Source organism: Maylandia zebra, linkage group LG7 (genome assembly GCF_041146795.1).
Source record: "Maylandia zebra isolate NMK-2024a linkage group LG7, Mzebra_GT3a, whole genome shotgun sequence".
NCBI classification, from domain to species: Eukaryota; Metazoa; Chordata; class Actinopteri; order Cichliformes; family Cichlidae; genus Maylandia; species Maylandia zebra.
This window is the reverse complement of record NC_135173.1, coordinates 11,175,467-11,192,039: the sequence shown is the minus strand read 5'-3', so window position 1 is coordinate 11,192,039 and position 16,573 is coordinate 11,175,467. Positions and strand designations below refer to the sequence as shown.

General features: G+C 40.9%; 1 protein-coding gene across 1 annotated transcript in view; it reads left to right on the top strand.

Annotated features, from left to right (window-relative positions):
* The window catches only part of sema3d (sema domain, immunoglobulin domain (Ig), short basic domain, secreted, (semaphorin) 3D), a 31,159-nt gene extending 14,854 nt beyond the window's left edge, over positions 1 to 16,305 (top strand). The window contains exons 9-18 of the mRNA XM_004553291.5: positions 1,378 to 1,492; positions 1,737 to 1,806; positions 1,891 to 2,035; positions 2,542 to 2,764; positions 2,977 to 3,065; positions 3,264 to 3,305; positions 4,694 to 4,851; positions 9,557 to 9,621; positions 10,143 to 10,282; positions 14,321 to 16,305. Of these exons, the coding sequence (XP_004553348.3) occupies positions 1,378 to 1,492; positions 1,737 to 1,806; positions 1,891 to 2,035; positions 2,542 to 2,764; positions 2,977 to 3,065; positions 3,264 to 3,305; positions 4,694 to 4,851; positions 9,557 to 9,621; positions 10,143 to 10,282; positions 14,321 to 14,785 (1,512 nt within the window). The 3' untranslated portion in view covers positions 14,786 to 16,305. The remainder of the gene's footprint in view (positions 1 to 1,377; positions 1,493 to 1,736; positions 1,807 to 1,890; positions 2,036 to 2,541; positions 2,765 to 2,976; positions 3,066 to 3,263; positions 3,306 to 4,693; positions 4,852 to 9,556; positions 9,622 to 10,142; positions 10,283 to 14,320) is intronic.
* Positions 16,306 to 16,573: the final 268 nt, after the last annotated feature.

Here is a 16,573-nt window from a genome sequence, read left to right as displayed (position 1 = left end):
CTGTTTGACAGCACGTCAAAACAACTATAAGTTTAGCTGCACCGCTGACTGTGGGCATAAGCAGTGCAGTTGCATGATCTGAGGCTCTCTGTGCACCACGCCGTGTGTCGCAAGAGGCAGACTAAACACAACAAAAAGCAAGCCATTTATTATGGCTGATGAAAAGTCCATAAATACAAAGTGCATAAGAAAAATAACAAAATAGAGACTATAGAAGTGGAGACAGCTGGGGCAAACTAGACGGATATAGGCAATCAAGAGAGGGAGACAAGATCAAGTTCAAGGGGGCCAAATACTTTTACAAGCCACTGTAAATCACCTTTTCAAAGATGCTTAAACATAACTGTGAGGATGAAAAATGAAATCAAAACAGGAATCAAGCCCTCAACCTATACTTAAAAAAAACAAACAAGCTATAAGACCAAACAGAAAACAGCCAATAAATGACTAAATCCAGAAATCAAAAGATTCAACTCTATGTAACAGACCAGGCATTATAACACAGTGTCCAATTAGTTCTCAGAGTGGAACTAGGTGACATGGCAGTTTAATATTAGCATGCACGATCCAGGACTGCATTCTTAGAAAAAAGCTTTCAGTGTGGTTATGACTTGAGAATAAGCCGTAAAGCAGACTGGAAGGAGATTCGTCTGAATTACGGCCCTTTCTTCTCTGAGCCATGTGTCTCTCATGTACTTTGTACTTTGGTTCATATTCATTATCTGCATTGTGAATGACAGCTCCTTACATCAATCCTCTTTGAAGATTATCACCATTGTGAAAGATCCCCATTAAGTGCTTACATTTTGGGGGGTCTCTTAAGCACAAGTGTGTTTTTTGTGTGTTAAACCATAACAGCCCTTTCTACACCACTTGGCTAAGCTTAACAAGGGGGGTCTTTTAAGTTTTCAATGCGTGACAAGGAGATACACTTGAACCCTCTTACCATACCTCAGTCAAAGGTCTCAATTTAAAACAGCAATTCATATGCTAAAGTAAAACCTGCATTATTAATCAGCATTTGAATTCTCCCCTTCATCACGCTGCACTTCCCCTTCGTTCGTTTTCCTTTTATGTTTTTCACCCTTCTCAGTGTTTTCCTTTCACTTTTCAGTTACTCCTGACTGAAGGTCTTCTTTGTGCAAGTTAAACAAGCAAATGTATTCCAGAGGCATGTGGTTCACTTGTTTATTTTCATAATTAGTGAAGGAAACCTGAGTCAGTCTATGATGCTCTGTGTTGTCTTTCCAACCGCATTGGCTGGATTACAGTGTTTATGCTCAAATGTATATTATTAATTACAGTTCGTGTTCAGCCGCGTTGGACAGCTGCACTCTCCGACGATGGTTTGTTACAGAGCGTGTGGTTGTGTTTCAGAATGATGTGGGTGGGCTGAGGAGTCTGACCAATAAATGGACAACCTTCCTCAAAGCCAGACTTGTGTGTTCCATCCCTGGGCCAGATGGCGTGGACACACACTTTGATCAGCTCCGTAAGTGACTGTAAGATTAAAAACTGAAAATCTGGTCAATAAAGTCAGTTATATGTTCTAAAAACTGTCTTCGGAGAAAATTTCATACAAGGACGGAAATGCATCAACAGTACCACATGGCTAATGGTGCTACCAACTGCAGTTCTTCAATACTGCAATTTATTGTTGGATGCTCACCTAAATCTTTTCTGTTTGGTTATTGATAACAAAAAAAAAACCTTTTTCATTCTTTTTTATTTTGTAGAGGATGTCTTTCTACTCCCAACCAGAGATGACAAAAACCCCATAGTGTATGCAGTCTTCACAACCTCTAGGTATGATTTTTATCAACACAACCTCAGGTCCTTTCCTGTTTCTCCAAGCATTAACCTGACCTGTTCTTTTTACTTTTCCTCCAGTTCCATTTTCCGTGGCTCAGCAGTGTGTGTTTATAGCATGGCAGACATAAGGGCTGTGTTTAATGGACCTTATGCCCACAAGGAGGGGCCTGACCACCGCTGGGTAGAATATGAGGGGAGGATACCATATCCCCGTCCTGGAACGGTATGTTGTATGCCAAAGAGAAGAGCATAAAGGAAAAAAAAGAAAAGAAATCATCTGTACCTTCTGCACTTATCACTGTTAGCTATTCTGTTTCCATATATTGGATAAGGTGTTTAATTTTCCTCCTAATCGAAAAATTATAAACATGGCTTTAATGTAAAGGTTTGCTGGAGGGCATACTTACATCTGCACATGCAGCCTGGTAATGCATGACCTTCACTTATACTTTGATGAGGTTACTTGAGAAGTTAATCAGATTCATGTTTCATTTTGTTTAAAAAAAAAAGATTAATTAAGCGAAGTAATGTGATGGACAATTTGGTGCTGACATCAAGTGTGAAACAGATGTTTCACATATGCTTTGTCTCCTGCTGTTCTTATTTTAGCCTCTAGAAGGAGACACATACCAATAAATTGTTTGAGTGAATCTGCTCCATAGTTGAACTGGTGGAAGGAAATATAGAAAACACGGTCACTAATCAGCTGTGATTTTTTTGTAATTTTAGTGCCCAAGCAAAACATATGATCCAAAGATCAAGACCACTAAAGACTTCCCGGATGAAGTTGTCAGATTTATTCGATTCCACCCTCTGATGTATCACTCTGTCTACCCTCTCACTGGTCGTCCTGTGTTCACACGTGTCAAAGTTGACTACACCTTGACTCACATTGTGGTGGACAGAGTTTTGGCAGATGATGGCCAGTATGAGGTTATGTTCGTGGGAACAGGTGAGTCACACCTCTCCTCCTAGTTTTTGTGAAAGTCAACATTTGACCAGCAGAGGGCAGTATATTACTTGTTGTTTTCGTTGGCATTGGACAGATTTTGTGTAGGGTGAAATGAACATATGCAGTCTATGTTTTATATGCTTCTCAAGCAACTCTCTGAAGATATTCTGGTGGTAATTTCACCCCTCTTTCTTTCTGTCTCACTCTCCTAGATGTTGGCTCCATTCTTAAGGTAGTGAGCATCACTCAAGAAAACTGGTCAACAGAGGAAGTGGTTCTTGAAGAGCTTCAAGTGTTCCAGGTTTAGTTCAAAACACAGTTATTCAAATAAATACACACATATGTTACACACTGATTTGCTGAGTTTTGTTTCCTCATAGTGTAGCTGTCAGTGACTTATAAGACAGTGAAATATTTATATGTAATGAATACATAACTGACCTCCAATAATTTATATCCATTAGCTTTTAAGTTGATGGAGTTTGTTTTCTTTTTGCAGAATCCCTCGCCTATCCTTAGTTTGGAGATCTCGTCTAAACAGGTTTGTTCTGCACACTTTGTGCAATTGTTCATGCAAATTTGCTCTTCGCTTCGATTAAGCCACATGCATTAAGTTATATGCACATGGCTTGTGTGGCACAAATCATATAGTTTTTATCTTGTTATTCATGTTTTGGTTTTCCTCTCTGTCTGTAGTCTTCCCCATTTTCTTGTAGCTCTCTCACCCTTACGCCTCATTATATAAGGGTCAGGAATGTCAGTAGACACTTCAACCCCAATCACAGCTTCCATTAATCACCAACAGTGTTTGACCTGTGTCTGTGTGCTTGCCCGCTAGAGTTTTGAGGCGAGTCAGACTAGATCCAGTTGCAACTGCGAAATTCAGCCTATTCATTTTGCAAGCCAAATGTCAGCCTTCACAGAAACCTAAGAATATCTTGGAGTATTCTTTAAGTTATAACCTGATTTTCAAAAAGTAGTAATCATTTAAGAAACTTAACCATGTGCTTTTAATAAAATAAAAAATATATCAGACTCATATCTATATGCAGCCATTCTTTCAGCAGTATACGCTATCTTAAATTGGTCCTACACCACAAAGGAAACCATATGAAGACTATGCACTAAAGCATACTAGATCAATAGCAACCTTGCAACCGAACTTTTTAGAGCAGCAAAGATTTCTTTAAGTTTCTTGAAGACGTTTCACTTCTTATCCAAGAAGCTTCTTCTTAAATTCCAAGCTTAGAGCTGACGAAGCTGGTGAAACAACTTCAAGAAACTACCAGATCTGTTTTATATGAACTTGTTTCAGTGCCAACTCTGTAATTACATCCCATACTACACTGAAGCAAAAATGCCTTCAAATCACAAGTATCACCTCACATAGTTCACTCAAGGCCTTCCGTCTGTAGTCTACTGTTCTGTGTAGGTGTTTATGTTTTGTTGTCCTAGCAGCCTTGTTTCTGTTGATTAATGCCATCTTCGTTCTGTATTGTAATGTGATTTTTATCTGCAACAGATCAAGAATTTAGTGGAAGCCGGTTTTTACTCACTCAGAGCAGTTTAAATGTAGTGTATTTAATGTTGCGTAGAATCTTTTTCTTTATAAAAATAGTACATAGTGTACAAAGAAAATGTTATGCTAAGAAGGGGAAATCTTTAAATCTCTGTGTGATTCATTTAAAGCAAACATGTTCTGATAGATGAAGAATGCTAATGCGGAAAGAGGAAAACTTTTTAATAAATATAATTTTAATATAGAACAAATATTTTTTCCATAAAAAATAGTTTTAGGTTTAGCAGACTTAACTAATTAACTATTTACGCAACATAGTGATATGTCCTCTGTTGATGATGTACAATTGTTAAAGTTGAAGGTGCTTTGTATGTTTGTATGTCTTGAAGCAATGTTGTGTTTTACCATAGCAACAGCTCTACGTGGGTTCAAGTGAGGGTCTAGCCCAGGTTTCACTCAGCAGATGCCACCTATATGGCCAGGCTTGTGCTGAATGCTGCCTGGCACGAGATCCCTACTGTGCCTGGGATGGACACACATGCGCACGATATATCCCTGCCTCTAAGAGGTATGCACATGACACTTGTAGTACTTTTGTATTTTTGAAATGTCCTCATGCATTAATTCAAAGCAGTAAGCCTGAAACAAGTATCTGAACAAACCCCAAAATAAAAGGAAATCATTAGAGTGCAAATGTGGACCGGTGAACACTGACTCGTTGGTTCCATAGTTTGCCAGGGGGTGTGTCTGTTTGTGTGTGTTTCCAAGGCTAGTTCTTAATGCTGGAACTCTCAGACGTTCATAGCTCTCCCTAAATTTTTTTTCTGTTTTCATTCTCTTCACCTCACAATATTTTCCAAGCCATTAGGTAATTATTTTTCTCAGGCAATGATTAAAGATGTTTCAGCGTGTTTTCGGCTGACACTGTCATTCCACACTTGCAGAGTGTGGTCCTTGAGGTGAAAATCAAATCCTGTTCTGTGTTTTTGTTTGTGAGCTTGCTTGCATGAATCCAAGCTCTGAACAAACTGTGCCCTACAGTTTGGGTTCATAGTGCCATATTATTGCCCAGTAGGGATTTTGTTATGGTTTGTACAATAGTGGAGGCCTCCAGGGCTCTTTGAAAGCAGACCTTCAGAGTGTCAGGGAATGTAGGCTACAGATGTCCCACCACACAGGACTAGCAGGAAGTGGAGGAAGAAATCAATACAAACTGAAGGAGCCCAAGTGAGCAACACAAGTCAGAGGTCAAAGAAACTTGTTTCTTTCTTCTTTAAAAAAAAACCCAAAACTGGTACACTCTAAATGTTTTTGCAGGAAAACAGATAAAAATGCCAACAAGATGATGCCCTCAACTCTGTGTGTATGTGTCTGTGTATATATATATATATATATATATATATATATATATATAAATAAATAAAAACACCCAGCACGCCCCTGCGGGCGGTTTATCCTTCAAGCTCGGGTCCTCTACCAGAGGCCTGGGAGCTTGAGGGTCCTGCGCAGTATCTTAGCTGTTCCCAGGACTGCGCTCTTCTGGACAGAGATCTCCGATGTTATTCCCGGGATCTGCTGGAGCCACTCGCCTAGCTTGGGAGTCACCGCACCTAGTGCTCCGATTACCACGGGGACCACCGTTACCTTCACCCTCCACATCCTCTCGAGCTCTTCTCTGAGCCCTTGGTATTTCTCCAGCTTCTCGTGTTCCTTCTTCCTGATATTGCTGTCATTCGGAACCGCTACATCGATCACTACGGCCGTCTTCTTCTGTTTGTCTACCACCACTATGTCCGGTTGGTTAGCCACCACCATTTTGTCCGTCTGTATCTGGAAGTCCCACAGGATCTTAGATCGGTCATTCTCCACCACCCTTGGGGGCATCTCCCATTTTGACCTTGGGACTTCCAGGTTGTACTCGGCACAGATGTTCCTGTACACTATGCCGGCCACTTGGTTATGGCGTTCCATGTATGCCTTGCCTGCTAGCATCTTGCACCCTGCTGTTATGTGCTGGATTGTCTCTGGGGCATCTTTACACAGCCTGCACCTGGGGTCTTGCCTGGTGTGATAGACCCCAGCCTCTATGGATCTTGTACTCAGAGCTTGTTCTTGTGCTGCCATGATTAGTGCCTCTGTGCTGTCTTTCAGTCCAGCTTTGTCCAGCCACTGGTAGGATTTCTGGATATCAGCCACCTCCTCTATCTGCCGGTGGTACATACCGTGCAGGGGCCTGTCCTTCCATGATGGTTCCTCGTCTCCCTCCTCTTTCTTGGGTTTCTGCTGCCTGAGGTATTCACTGAGCACTCGGTCAGTTGGGGCCATCTTCCCAATGTATTCTTGGATGTTCGTTGTCTCATCCTGGACTGTGGTGCTGACACTCACCAGTCCCCGGCCCCCTTCCTTCCGCTTAGCGTACAGCCTCAGGGTGCTGGACTTGGGGTGAAACCCTCCATGCATGGTAAGGAGCTTTCTTGTCTTTATGTCAGTGGCTTCTATCTCCTCCTTTGGCCAGCCTATTACCCCAGCAGGGTACCTGATCACGGGCAGGGCGTACGTGTTGATGGCCCGGATCTTGTTCTTACCATTCAGCTGACTCCTTAGGACTTGCCTGACCCTCTGCAGGTACTTGGTGGTTGCAGCTTTTCTAGCCTCTTCATGGTTCCCATTCGCCTGCTGGATCCCCAGGTACTTGTAACTGTCCTCTACGTCTGCAATGTTGCCTTCTGGTAGTTCAATCCCCTCAGTTCTGACTACCTTCCCTCTCTTTGTTACCATCCTACTACACTTCTCCAGTCCGAACGACATTCCAGTGTCATTGCTGTATAGCCTGGTAGTGTGGATCAGTGAATCGATGTCTCGCTCACTCTTGGCATACAGCTTGATGTCATCCATGTACAGGAGGTGGCTGACAACTGCTCCGTTCCGTAGTTGGTATCCGTAGCCAGTCTTGTTAATGATCTCACTGAGGGGGTTCAGGCCTATGCAGAACAGCAGTGGGGACAGAGCATCTCCTTGGTAGATCCCGCACTTGATGGTGACTTGTGCTATGGGCTTGGAGTTGGCCTCTAGTGTTGTACGCCACATCCCCATTGAGTTCCTGATGAAGGCTCTTAGGGTCGCATTGATCTTGTACAATTCTAGGCATTCCAGTATCCAGCTGTGGGGCATTGAGTCATAGGCCTTCTTGTAATCAATCCAGGCCGTGCACAGGTTGGTCAGTCTGGTCTTGCAGTCTCGGCTGACTGTTCTGTCTACCAGTAGCTGGTGTTTTGCGCCTCTGGTATTCTTGCCAATTCCTTTCTGTGTCCCGCTCATGTATTGACCCATGTGCCTGTTCAGCTTAGCCGATATGATGCCTGACAGGAGCTTCCATGTAGTACTGAGGCAGGTTATTGGTCGGTAGTTGGAGGGGACCGGTCCCTTCTTGGGGTCCTTGGGGATCAGGACCGTCCGACCTTCAGTTAGCCATTCCGGGTGTCTCTCGTTAACTAGCAGCTGGTTCATTTGTGCTGCCAGACGCTCGTGGAGTGCAGTCAGCTTCTTTAGCCAGTAGGCGTGAACCATGTCGGGCCCTGGTGCTGTCCAACTCTTCATACTGGAGACCCTTTCTTGGATATCTGCCACTGTGATGGTTACTGGACCCTGTTCAGGGAGGTCGCTATGGTCTGCCCTCAGATCCACTAGCCACTGAGCATTGCCGTTATGGGTTGCGTCCTTCTCCCATATGCTCTTCCAGTATTGCTCCGTCTCCAGCCTTGGTGGTGCTGTTCTCTTATTGTTCCCTTGCCACTGAGAGTACACCTTTGCTGGTTCTGTGGAGAACAGCTGGTTTATTCTCCTGCCTTCTATCTCACTGGTGTACCTCCTCAAGCGGCTGGCCAAGGCTGTGAGTCTTTGCTTGGCAGTTTCCAAGGCCTCAGGTATGGACAGCTTGCTGTATTTCTTATGCACCTTCTTTGTCGCACCTTTCTGCAGCTCCGTTAGTTGGCTAACCTCCCTCCGTGCTACTTTGATCTTGCCCTCTAGCCTCCTTCTCCATGGAGGGTACTGCCCCTTGTGGCTGTTCAACTTGTAGCCAAGCATCTCACTGATCACTGCTGCCGTATTGTAGATCAGTTTGTTAGTGTCGGTAATCGTGGTTGTAGGTATTGTCCGTAGTGCTGCATTAACAACATCTCATTCCAACAACGCCCTGTTTTCGTCTCTTGCCCACCGATGCCTTCTTGTTCCAGTAGCCCACTTTTCATCAGGGTGCCCTGGTTCCTCAACACCTGACGCGGACCTTGTTGATCCGGGCGACGTCCGAGCCGGCATGCTTTCATATTTATCTGTCTCGCTCATGTCTGCGGTAGGCTTGCTTAGCATAGGGGGTCTAGCCTTAGGACCCTTACTGGATACAGACGCCCCAGGCGGGAATCGAACTTGCGATCCTCTGTTCCAAAGGCTGGATAGCGTAGTGGTATATATATATATATATATATATATATTTTTTTTTTTATTTTTTTTTTTTGATATCCTATTGTAGTGATAGACAAGATTATCTTATGGAATAAAATGGAGTGGTTCTTCTTCTTTAGCTATACAACTATAAAGCTAATGCCTCCCTACATTTTAAGTGCTTTTGAAAAAATAGTAATTCTCAGACAATTTCTTCACAGGTTTATCACAAGTAATGGCAAATTTGGCATTCACGTGAAGTGTGTCAGAAACATTAATTTTAATAACTATTTGTTTGACTGATTTACAAAATGCAGTATTGAGAAACACAAATAAAGGTATTAAAACCCCTTTTTCTGATTTTTGTTTTGTTTTGTTTTTCAGTTTTCGCATGTTGCAGTGTTAACATCAATCTGGATTTACTTACTTTAATGACTGAAAAGAATTTCACATAATTTTCATATAACAGTGTTATTACCAACTTTGATTTTGGCTTTTTTGGCTTATTATGGCTGTTTGTTTTATAATGTCTAATTCCTGTCGAACCTTTAACTGTGATAATATGGTGATGCTAAAATTGTAATTCATAGAATAGAATTCAGATAAATGTCTAATAAGGACTTCATGAGTGGATAATCTACTAATATAATGTACACAATGTATATTAAATTAGCTAGATGCTAATTTTGTGAAACTCCCCTCGTGGAGAATACTGGACTGTGAGCGTAAAGCATATAAGTTCTTTATACTTTAAATTCTGCATCTCAATACTGAAGACTAAAGTGGTCATACGCTTCCTTGTTTTTTGCTTTGTTTCTGTGTTTACTTGCAAGGCGAGCTAGAAGACAGGACATCAAGAATGGAGACCCTGCCATGCAGTGCTGGGACACAGAAGACAGTATGTACACTTTATGTCTTAAGGGGTTCGGCCACTGTTTGTTTTTGTAAAGCATTTCTTAAAAAGTCAGGAAAGCATCTGATCACTTCAAATTCTGTCTGCTTGATAATGAACCTAAACCCGCAGACAGATTCAAGAAGAACTATAAACACTGTCAAGAAAGACAAAAAAATCCTGCAACAGATGGTATGGCTCCCACGGAGCTCCGATGTCAAGATTACAGAGTCAGATTGGGATCACATGAAGAGACAGAATCAACGGAGAACGGAAGTTTTTCAAAGAAATATGACAATATGTCCAAGATACTTTCATGTTGGCTGACACAGCTGAAATTTGTGTGCTTGTGTATCCATTGTTGGGGTTTTCATGTCATGCAACAAACATGTTTTTAATGACAGTGATGTCCTTTGCCTGGTACTGCATAATTGTCACAAAAAATAATCTAATTATGAGACATACATCAGATACTGTATCTTTGTTAGAACCTGAGAAAACATAGACACTACTTTTGGTTTTTACAGGTCTTGGTACTGGGAGTGTGGAGGAGAAAATTCTCTTTGGGGTGCAGAGCAACTCCACATTTTTCGAGTGTATCCCCAAATCTCAGCAGGCCCGGATTCGATGGTACATGCAAAAACTGGAATCTGAACGCAGAGAGGAGGTTAGAATATTACTGCATTTTTCATAGATTCAGCTCTCCTTCTGTAGTCTGAAAGTCTTTTGCTTTTCTTGGGTTCATGTTGAAGGGGTTGCATTTATTTTCTTCCTACATCAAAAAGTGGGGAAAGGTTAGAGTGCCTAGGAACAGTGTTTGCTACAGCGGCACTAATTTCTCACAGAAATGCTTCAAAACATCAAAACACACCACAGCGGACTTCATGTGCACTGCTTTTGGAGTGTTGAACTTCTCAGCAATTATTTGTACTAAAAATCTCTGCATACGCATATTTTTAATAATGTCTAAGGCCTTGACAGCAAAGTTTCCAGCCATTGCAAAAACAATAGGGTGGGAACAGAAAGGCATAAAAGCAGAAAGAGGTAATATATTTGTATTTGAGGTGTGGAAAGGAACTAAATAATGATGACAGTTGTCTCCTGATTGAGACAACAGAGATGTGCTTACTCAGCACCTCAGTGCCTTCCCCTCCCCCTATCCAAACATACAATCTATCCTGCACCCACTGCAAGTGGCCCTTTTAGTGCTTAACCTCTCTACTTCCCACTACACTAATTTCCTCCTACCACTGTGCTCTGTCCTCTCTCTCAGGGGTGAATGTAAGCACAGTGACAGGTGCATAGGCCACTAAAGACCCATGTGCTTCTTTATGGGCTCACACTGCACAAAGCTCTGCTTTTTGTCTGTGGGTGGATGAATGCATGTGTCTGTGTTTCTTTATGTACCCCTACAGTGAAAAACTATAACAGAGAACTCCCCAGGGACAGCCACGGGTTTTGGTGCAATAAACACAATGTGGTGTTTTCTGTGTTTGTGTGTGTAGGGATGAATAATATGTGACCTGTTGCACTGTTGACAAAGTGATGGCGGCTTGGATGGAGTCAAATAAAGAAAAGTGATTTAAAATTTCAGGTGTTTTGAATTTTAAGTAAGCACATAGCTCCTTAGGATTCATACCATAAAAGTACTTTGCAGGCAAAAGAGTTAAAATACAAATATAATGGAGATAATTTTGAGTATAGGTTGAAAACAGTGCTAAAAGAAAAACATGATAATAAGATAATCATGACAAGGATTAGACAAATACAGGGAAGCTATATAAGCTAAAAATAATAATAATTACAAAAAAACACGGCCAAAGCTGGAGCATGATTATGAGATTATTATGTGACTATACATAGTTACTATATATTATACTATAGTATTTCCAAATACATTTGCAAACTGAACAGTGGAAGAGCAAAGTAGTTTATGAGCAATATTGCCTTAAAACACTTTTTTTCTCGTTTGTGAACTCAGACAACATAAAGTAATTATATAATAATTTCTGGTACTTAAATTATTGGCCTTTTTACTTCTTTGTCATGTCGGTTTATACGTACAATTATAGTAAACACAAGATTGTGCTGCTTCAAAGCAGCAAACATTGATCATAAAAAGGATGGAGATCAAGTGAAAAACAAGCTGGAGGTCAGAGGAGCGCACACTTTTCAGATGTTGGAATTCATAGTCAGTTGTGTGGGCGATATCTTGAATATGTTCAGATAGCATTCTTGCAACTAATACCATTTGATTTCTTTAACTGTCTTAATTTTTCTCTTTGTTTTAATTACCTAGTGGCAATGGTGTGTTTGCCGATATGTGTGTTATGTATAAAGTTTGGATCTATGTTTTTAGGCCTTTTTTGGATGCGGAATTGAAACTACATCCCTATTACAGTAGTTGGGTGTAATAGTTGTATCTTGGCCTTCTAGCTGTGTAAGGTGGTTTATGTGTTCTCACAGCTGCAAAGCATGTGATCATTTAAGTGTCATGCACATTTCAATCTCTTCTTTTCTGCCCTGTTTTCTTCTGTCATCCTTTTATCTTCCCTGGCCGTTAACTTCCTCCTCAGCCCGACCCTAATCTTTGCTCACGTCCTGCCCCAATACTCCTTGCCTACTTAGCTTCCTCAAAACTTTCATGCTGTGTCCACAATTTCCCACAGTTTTCCCTCCTGTGTTTCTGGGTTTTGATAAAGGCAACCTCAGCCAGCTGTTCATAGCACCTGCAGCCCAGTCTAAAACTTACTCAACTCATAATCTCCTTATCCAGTGCCTCCTCTTATCTCCTAGTAAAACTCAGCTATTAAAGATGTGAGCTAGAAGAAATTTTGCCATCTTTCTCACATCATGTTTGTGCACACGTGTTTACCTCCTGGAGCCTGCAATGCTAGCCCATTGGGTAATCTCTAATAAGAAAAGTATGGAAAAGGTTAAATGTGTTGCTCAATGCTCATTAGCACAAAGCACCTATTTCTCAGCTTAGGTGGGAATTTCTTAATTTGATACTTAAAGCATCAAATTAACTTAGAAGTAGACTGCAAATATTCTCGCCTGTGTTTCATTTAACAGTTTAAACGTCATCATTAAATAACATTTCATTGCTTTACTCCACATTCATGCAAAGTTGTTAAAACAGAAGAGCATAAGTGTGTTTATGAACGCTATACACCACTATACACTATACACTGGATTGCTTTCCCTTGTAGGAGTTGCTGATGTGATTGCATGCCCAGACACACACAGACATATCCACACACAGGCATACAAATAAAGACAGACCATCTGGCTAAGTTTAAAAGCCTGGCATTGCTATTTAGTCACAGATGCCTTGGTTTTGGATGGAAGAGTGCAGGCGACTTAAAAAGCAATCAGATAGGCACATGAATGCTAATTGGATGATTTTAAAAGGCAGAGGACAGAGAGCCACGTAAGTGTGATTTTTATGTTTTTAATACGTATACCATATGTTTTGTCAAGTCAGTCAGGTGTGTCAGGAAATGAGAATGTGGTATGAGACTGGCTAGTAGGTCTAATGTGTGCAAAAGACAACATCCAGAAAGACTCTGAAACCTGTGGGTGTGCCTCTGCCTTGACTACACATCATTAGTGTCAGATCTGGAAACCACCACAGAGCTATCCAAACACACACACACACACACACACACACACACACACACACACACACACACACACACACACACACACACACACACACACACACACACACCTCTGTGTATGTAAGAAAAAAATGGTAAAACAAGACCACAGCAAGCACATGGGCAAAAGACATGGTAATATTCTGCATTTCTTATCAGTTACACCTCTGGGGGTCAAAGTGCAGCTGTGGGAGGTATCCCTTTGAAGCAGCCACACTTTCACACATGCTGGACTCACTCCCTCATGCTCTTTCTGTGTCCTCTTAACACAGCTTTGTTTTTTTAGGCTCTGACAGCAGTCACATCATCCGATGAACCGTGGTGGATGCTAGACGGAAATAGGGCCAAAAACATTAGCATGCCACTTACCTTAACAACAAGCACATACATTCCCAGCAGCGCTCAACGTTTACTCTCATTATGCATCTAAAGATCTCTCATCACATAATGACCTGTGCCCACCCACGCCGTGAACTATACTCGCCACACCTAATTCCATATGCTTCCCGTTTTAGGGGTCATTACCTTGTTCAACACAACTTGGTTACAAATCTTCAGAAATGTATGTGTTTGAGGAGGGTGTAGGGCTGTGCGATATGACCAAAATCTCATATCCCGATATTAAGACATCTATCGTCCGATAACGACATAAATCACAAAAATGTAACATTTTCTGTAAATTCTGCGAATCTCGGGCAGCTCGACTTGCGTGAAGTGTTTCCAGCTGGGCGTCGTACCTGGAGTCGAGTGTTTTAACTGATGCATGAAATAATAAATTTTTAGACATAAGTTATAACGGCCGCTGTTTTCTTTGATGGCCACTACAGTGACCATCAAAATAATGAAAAAATATTGCCGTAAACAGTTTATTTTGCGACACCACGAAAAACGATAGCGTAAAATGTGAAACGATAGACGTTTTTATATCGTCATCCGATATATATCGTTATATCGAACAGCCCTAGGAGGGTGATGTGTTAGCTGGGGTTTGTGGTGGTGGGTTGGCATTATGTAGCTCTTATATGTTTCTTGTTGTCTCTCAGGTCAGATTTGATGATCGAGTAATTCACACGGAAAGAGGTCTCCTAATTCGCTCCCTTCATGCTTCTGATGCCGGTGTGTATATCTGTGTAGCTCAAGAGCACACACACTTCACCCATACTCTCCTCCGTGTCACTCTACAAGTTGTTACAAATGGACAGCTAGACAGAAAAGCCAAGCCGAGTGACGACTCTGCCGGGGGGCTACACCATGGAACAGAGGCACGTCAGCGATATAAAGACTACCTGAGAGCGATGAGCTCTCCCTTCAGCTCTCTAGAAGAGTACTGCGATGCACTGTGGCTGGATAAGAGGCCGTTGAGGGTTCGAGGGCGAGGCTTAGGAAATGGCAAATGGAAACACATCCAGGAAATGAAGAAAAGCCGGAACAGGAGACACCACAGAGAGAATGTGGAAAAGAAAGAACATCAGAAGCAAGGGAGGGTAGTGAGGACAGCAGAACAATAGGCGACAGGATATAGAAACATTAAGGATGTTTATATTAACTGGTTTAAGGATCAAGCTAATGTGACTCAGAACTGTGAAACTGCAGTGTCAGATGAGCAAGTAAACTTTAACTCTTAAAGTGACATGAAAGACGATCAGTGAAATATGCAGTGCAAAAATGCAATATACTTAGCAAGCAACTTGAAGTAGTAGAGGTATGTTACAGGAAAACGCACAGTTAACTTTGTAAATAAATTATCCATTGATATCACTCAAGCCTCCGTAGTTTGACAGACTGCTGTTGCTCGTTTTACTCCAAAGTTTCATAGGGCTAATATTCCATTTGGTCACTTAATGACATTAAAAGTTAGGATTTGTAATATTGGAATTAAGATGACGCCATTACTTTCATTATGTATGACTGTAAATATTGATATGACATGTACAGGAGACATAGCATGCTAAGTTTAGTCTTATTACTGACCTATAACAGTAATCATTTATGATGTTATTCTAAAAAAAATGACATATTTTTGTACAATCCATTTACTCTTGTGTACTGTAGGTGCAATAGAGGGTTTTTTTTTATTATAACTGTTTGTGAACGTTATTTAAATAAATGTGTCTTGGAGCCTCTGTTCCTTAAATTTATTGCTTACTTATATTCTGTGCACAGATAAAATCAGTATGCAAAAACTTTACTGCTGCAGTTACTGGCAGTCTCAAGTATATGACAGGCATACTCGGAATTAGTTAGGGTTAGCTCAGCTGAGCCTCTCCTGATATAGCAACACGGGTCCCTGTACACTGTATGCAGATGTCAGAATGATTCAGGACCAGCTGGTTTGTTTTTTAGTGTGTGTCCCTGTGTGTGTGAGCGTGTAAAGGTAAATGTGTAAAAGACAAGAAGAAGAAGAGAAAGTGGCAACTTCAGTAGAAACCATTTGAAATATAAAAGGCTGTGATCAAAACCAGTTACAGATTTCCCAAAATAAAAATAAAAAGTTGAGATGGCATCAGTGTCAGAGGCATGAGCATGAAAACCAAGCATTATGCAACCCAGTGTGCCTGGCCTGAATTTTATGTACAGACTTACAAAGAAATGGAAGTAATATGATACACGGTGCTTGTATTTCAGGCTGAAAATAAAATGACAAGGCTCTTCTGTGAAAGGCATCATCACAGTCATGGGAGTCCTGTTTTAATTGATTTAGTGGTAACATCTTAAATTTCATTTTGAGTGAGCTGCTGAAATACTGGAAGAAGAGTCACATAGAAAATTAGTCTCAAACTCAAATATATATATAAAAAAATATGACTTTTAGAAATATTATTATCATTGCCTCATAGACCATAACTGGTCTATCATAAATAGCTATAACTGCCTTTATGATGGACACTGTGTTTTTCTTACAGAGACACATTTTATTGTGCTTACTTTCTCCCTATCTAACTGTATAAATAGGTCTCCCATTTTGTGCTTTTCCACAGTGATTTTCAGAGCTTCTTGTAACAAAGACAATAAATATTTCAAATGCTTCCTCTCTGTCTATTGTTTATTTATCAGTCAGCTGTAAAGAATAAACTGCATCTCCCCCGAACGGAAACAGCAAGAGGACTTTATAAAAACTAGAAAATCTTTTCTTCTAAATATTATTACATTAAAATATTATTTTTCACATTTTTTTTACATTAAATTATTTATCAACTTATTTCACATAAACAAATGTACATGCATATTTTAAGACAATGTATTTTCTTAAATCAAAATTAGTTCAGCTTACCAAACATTTATTTATACTTCACATC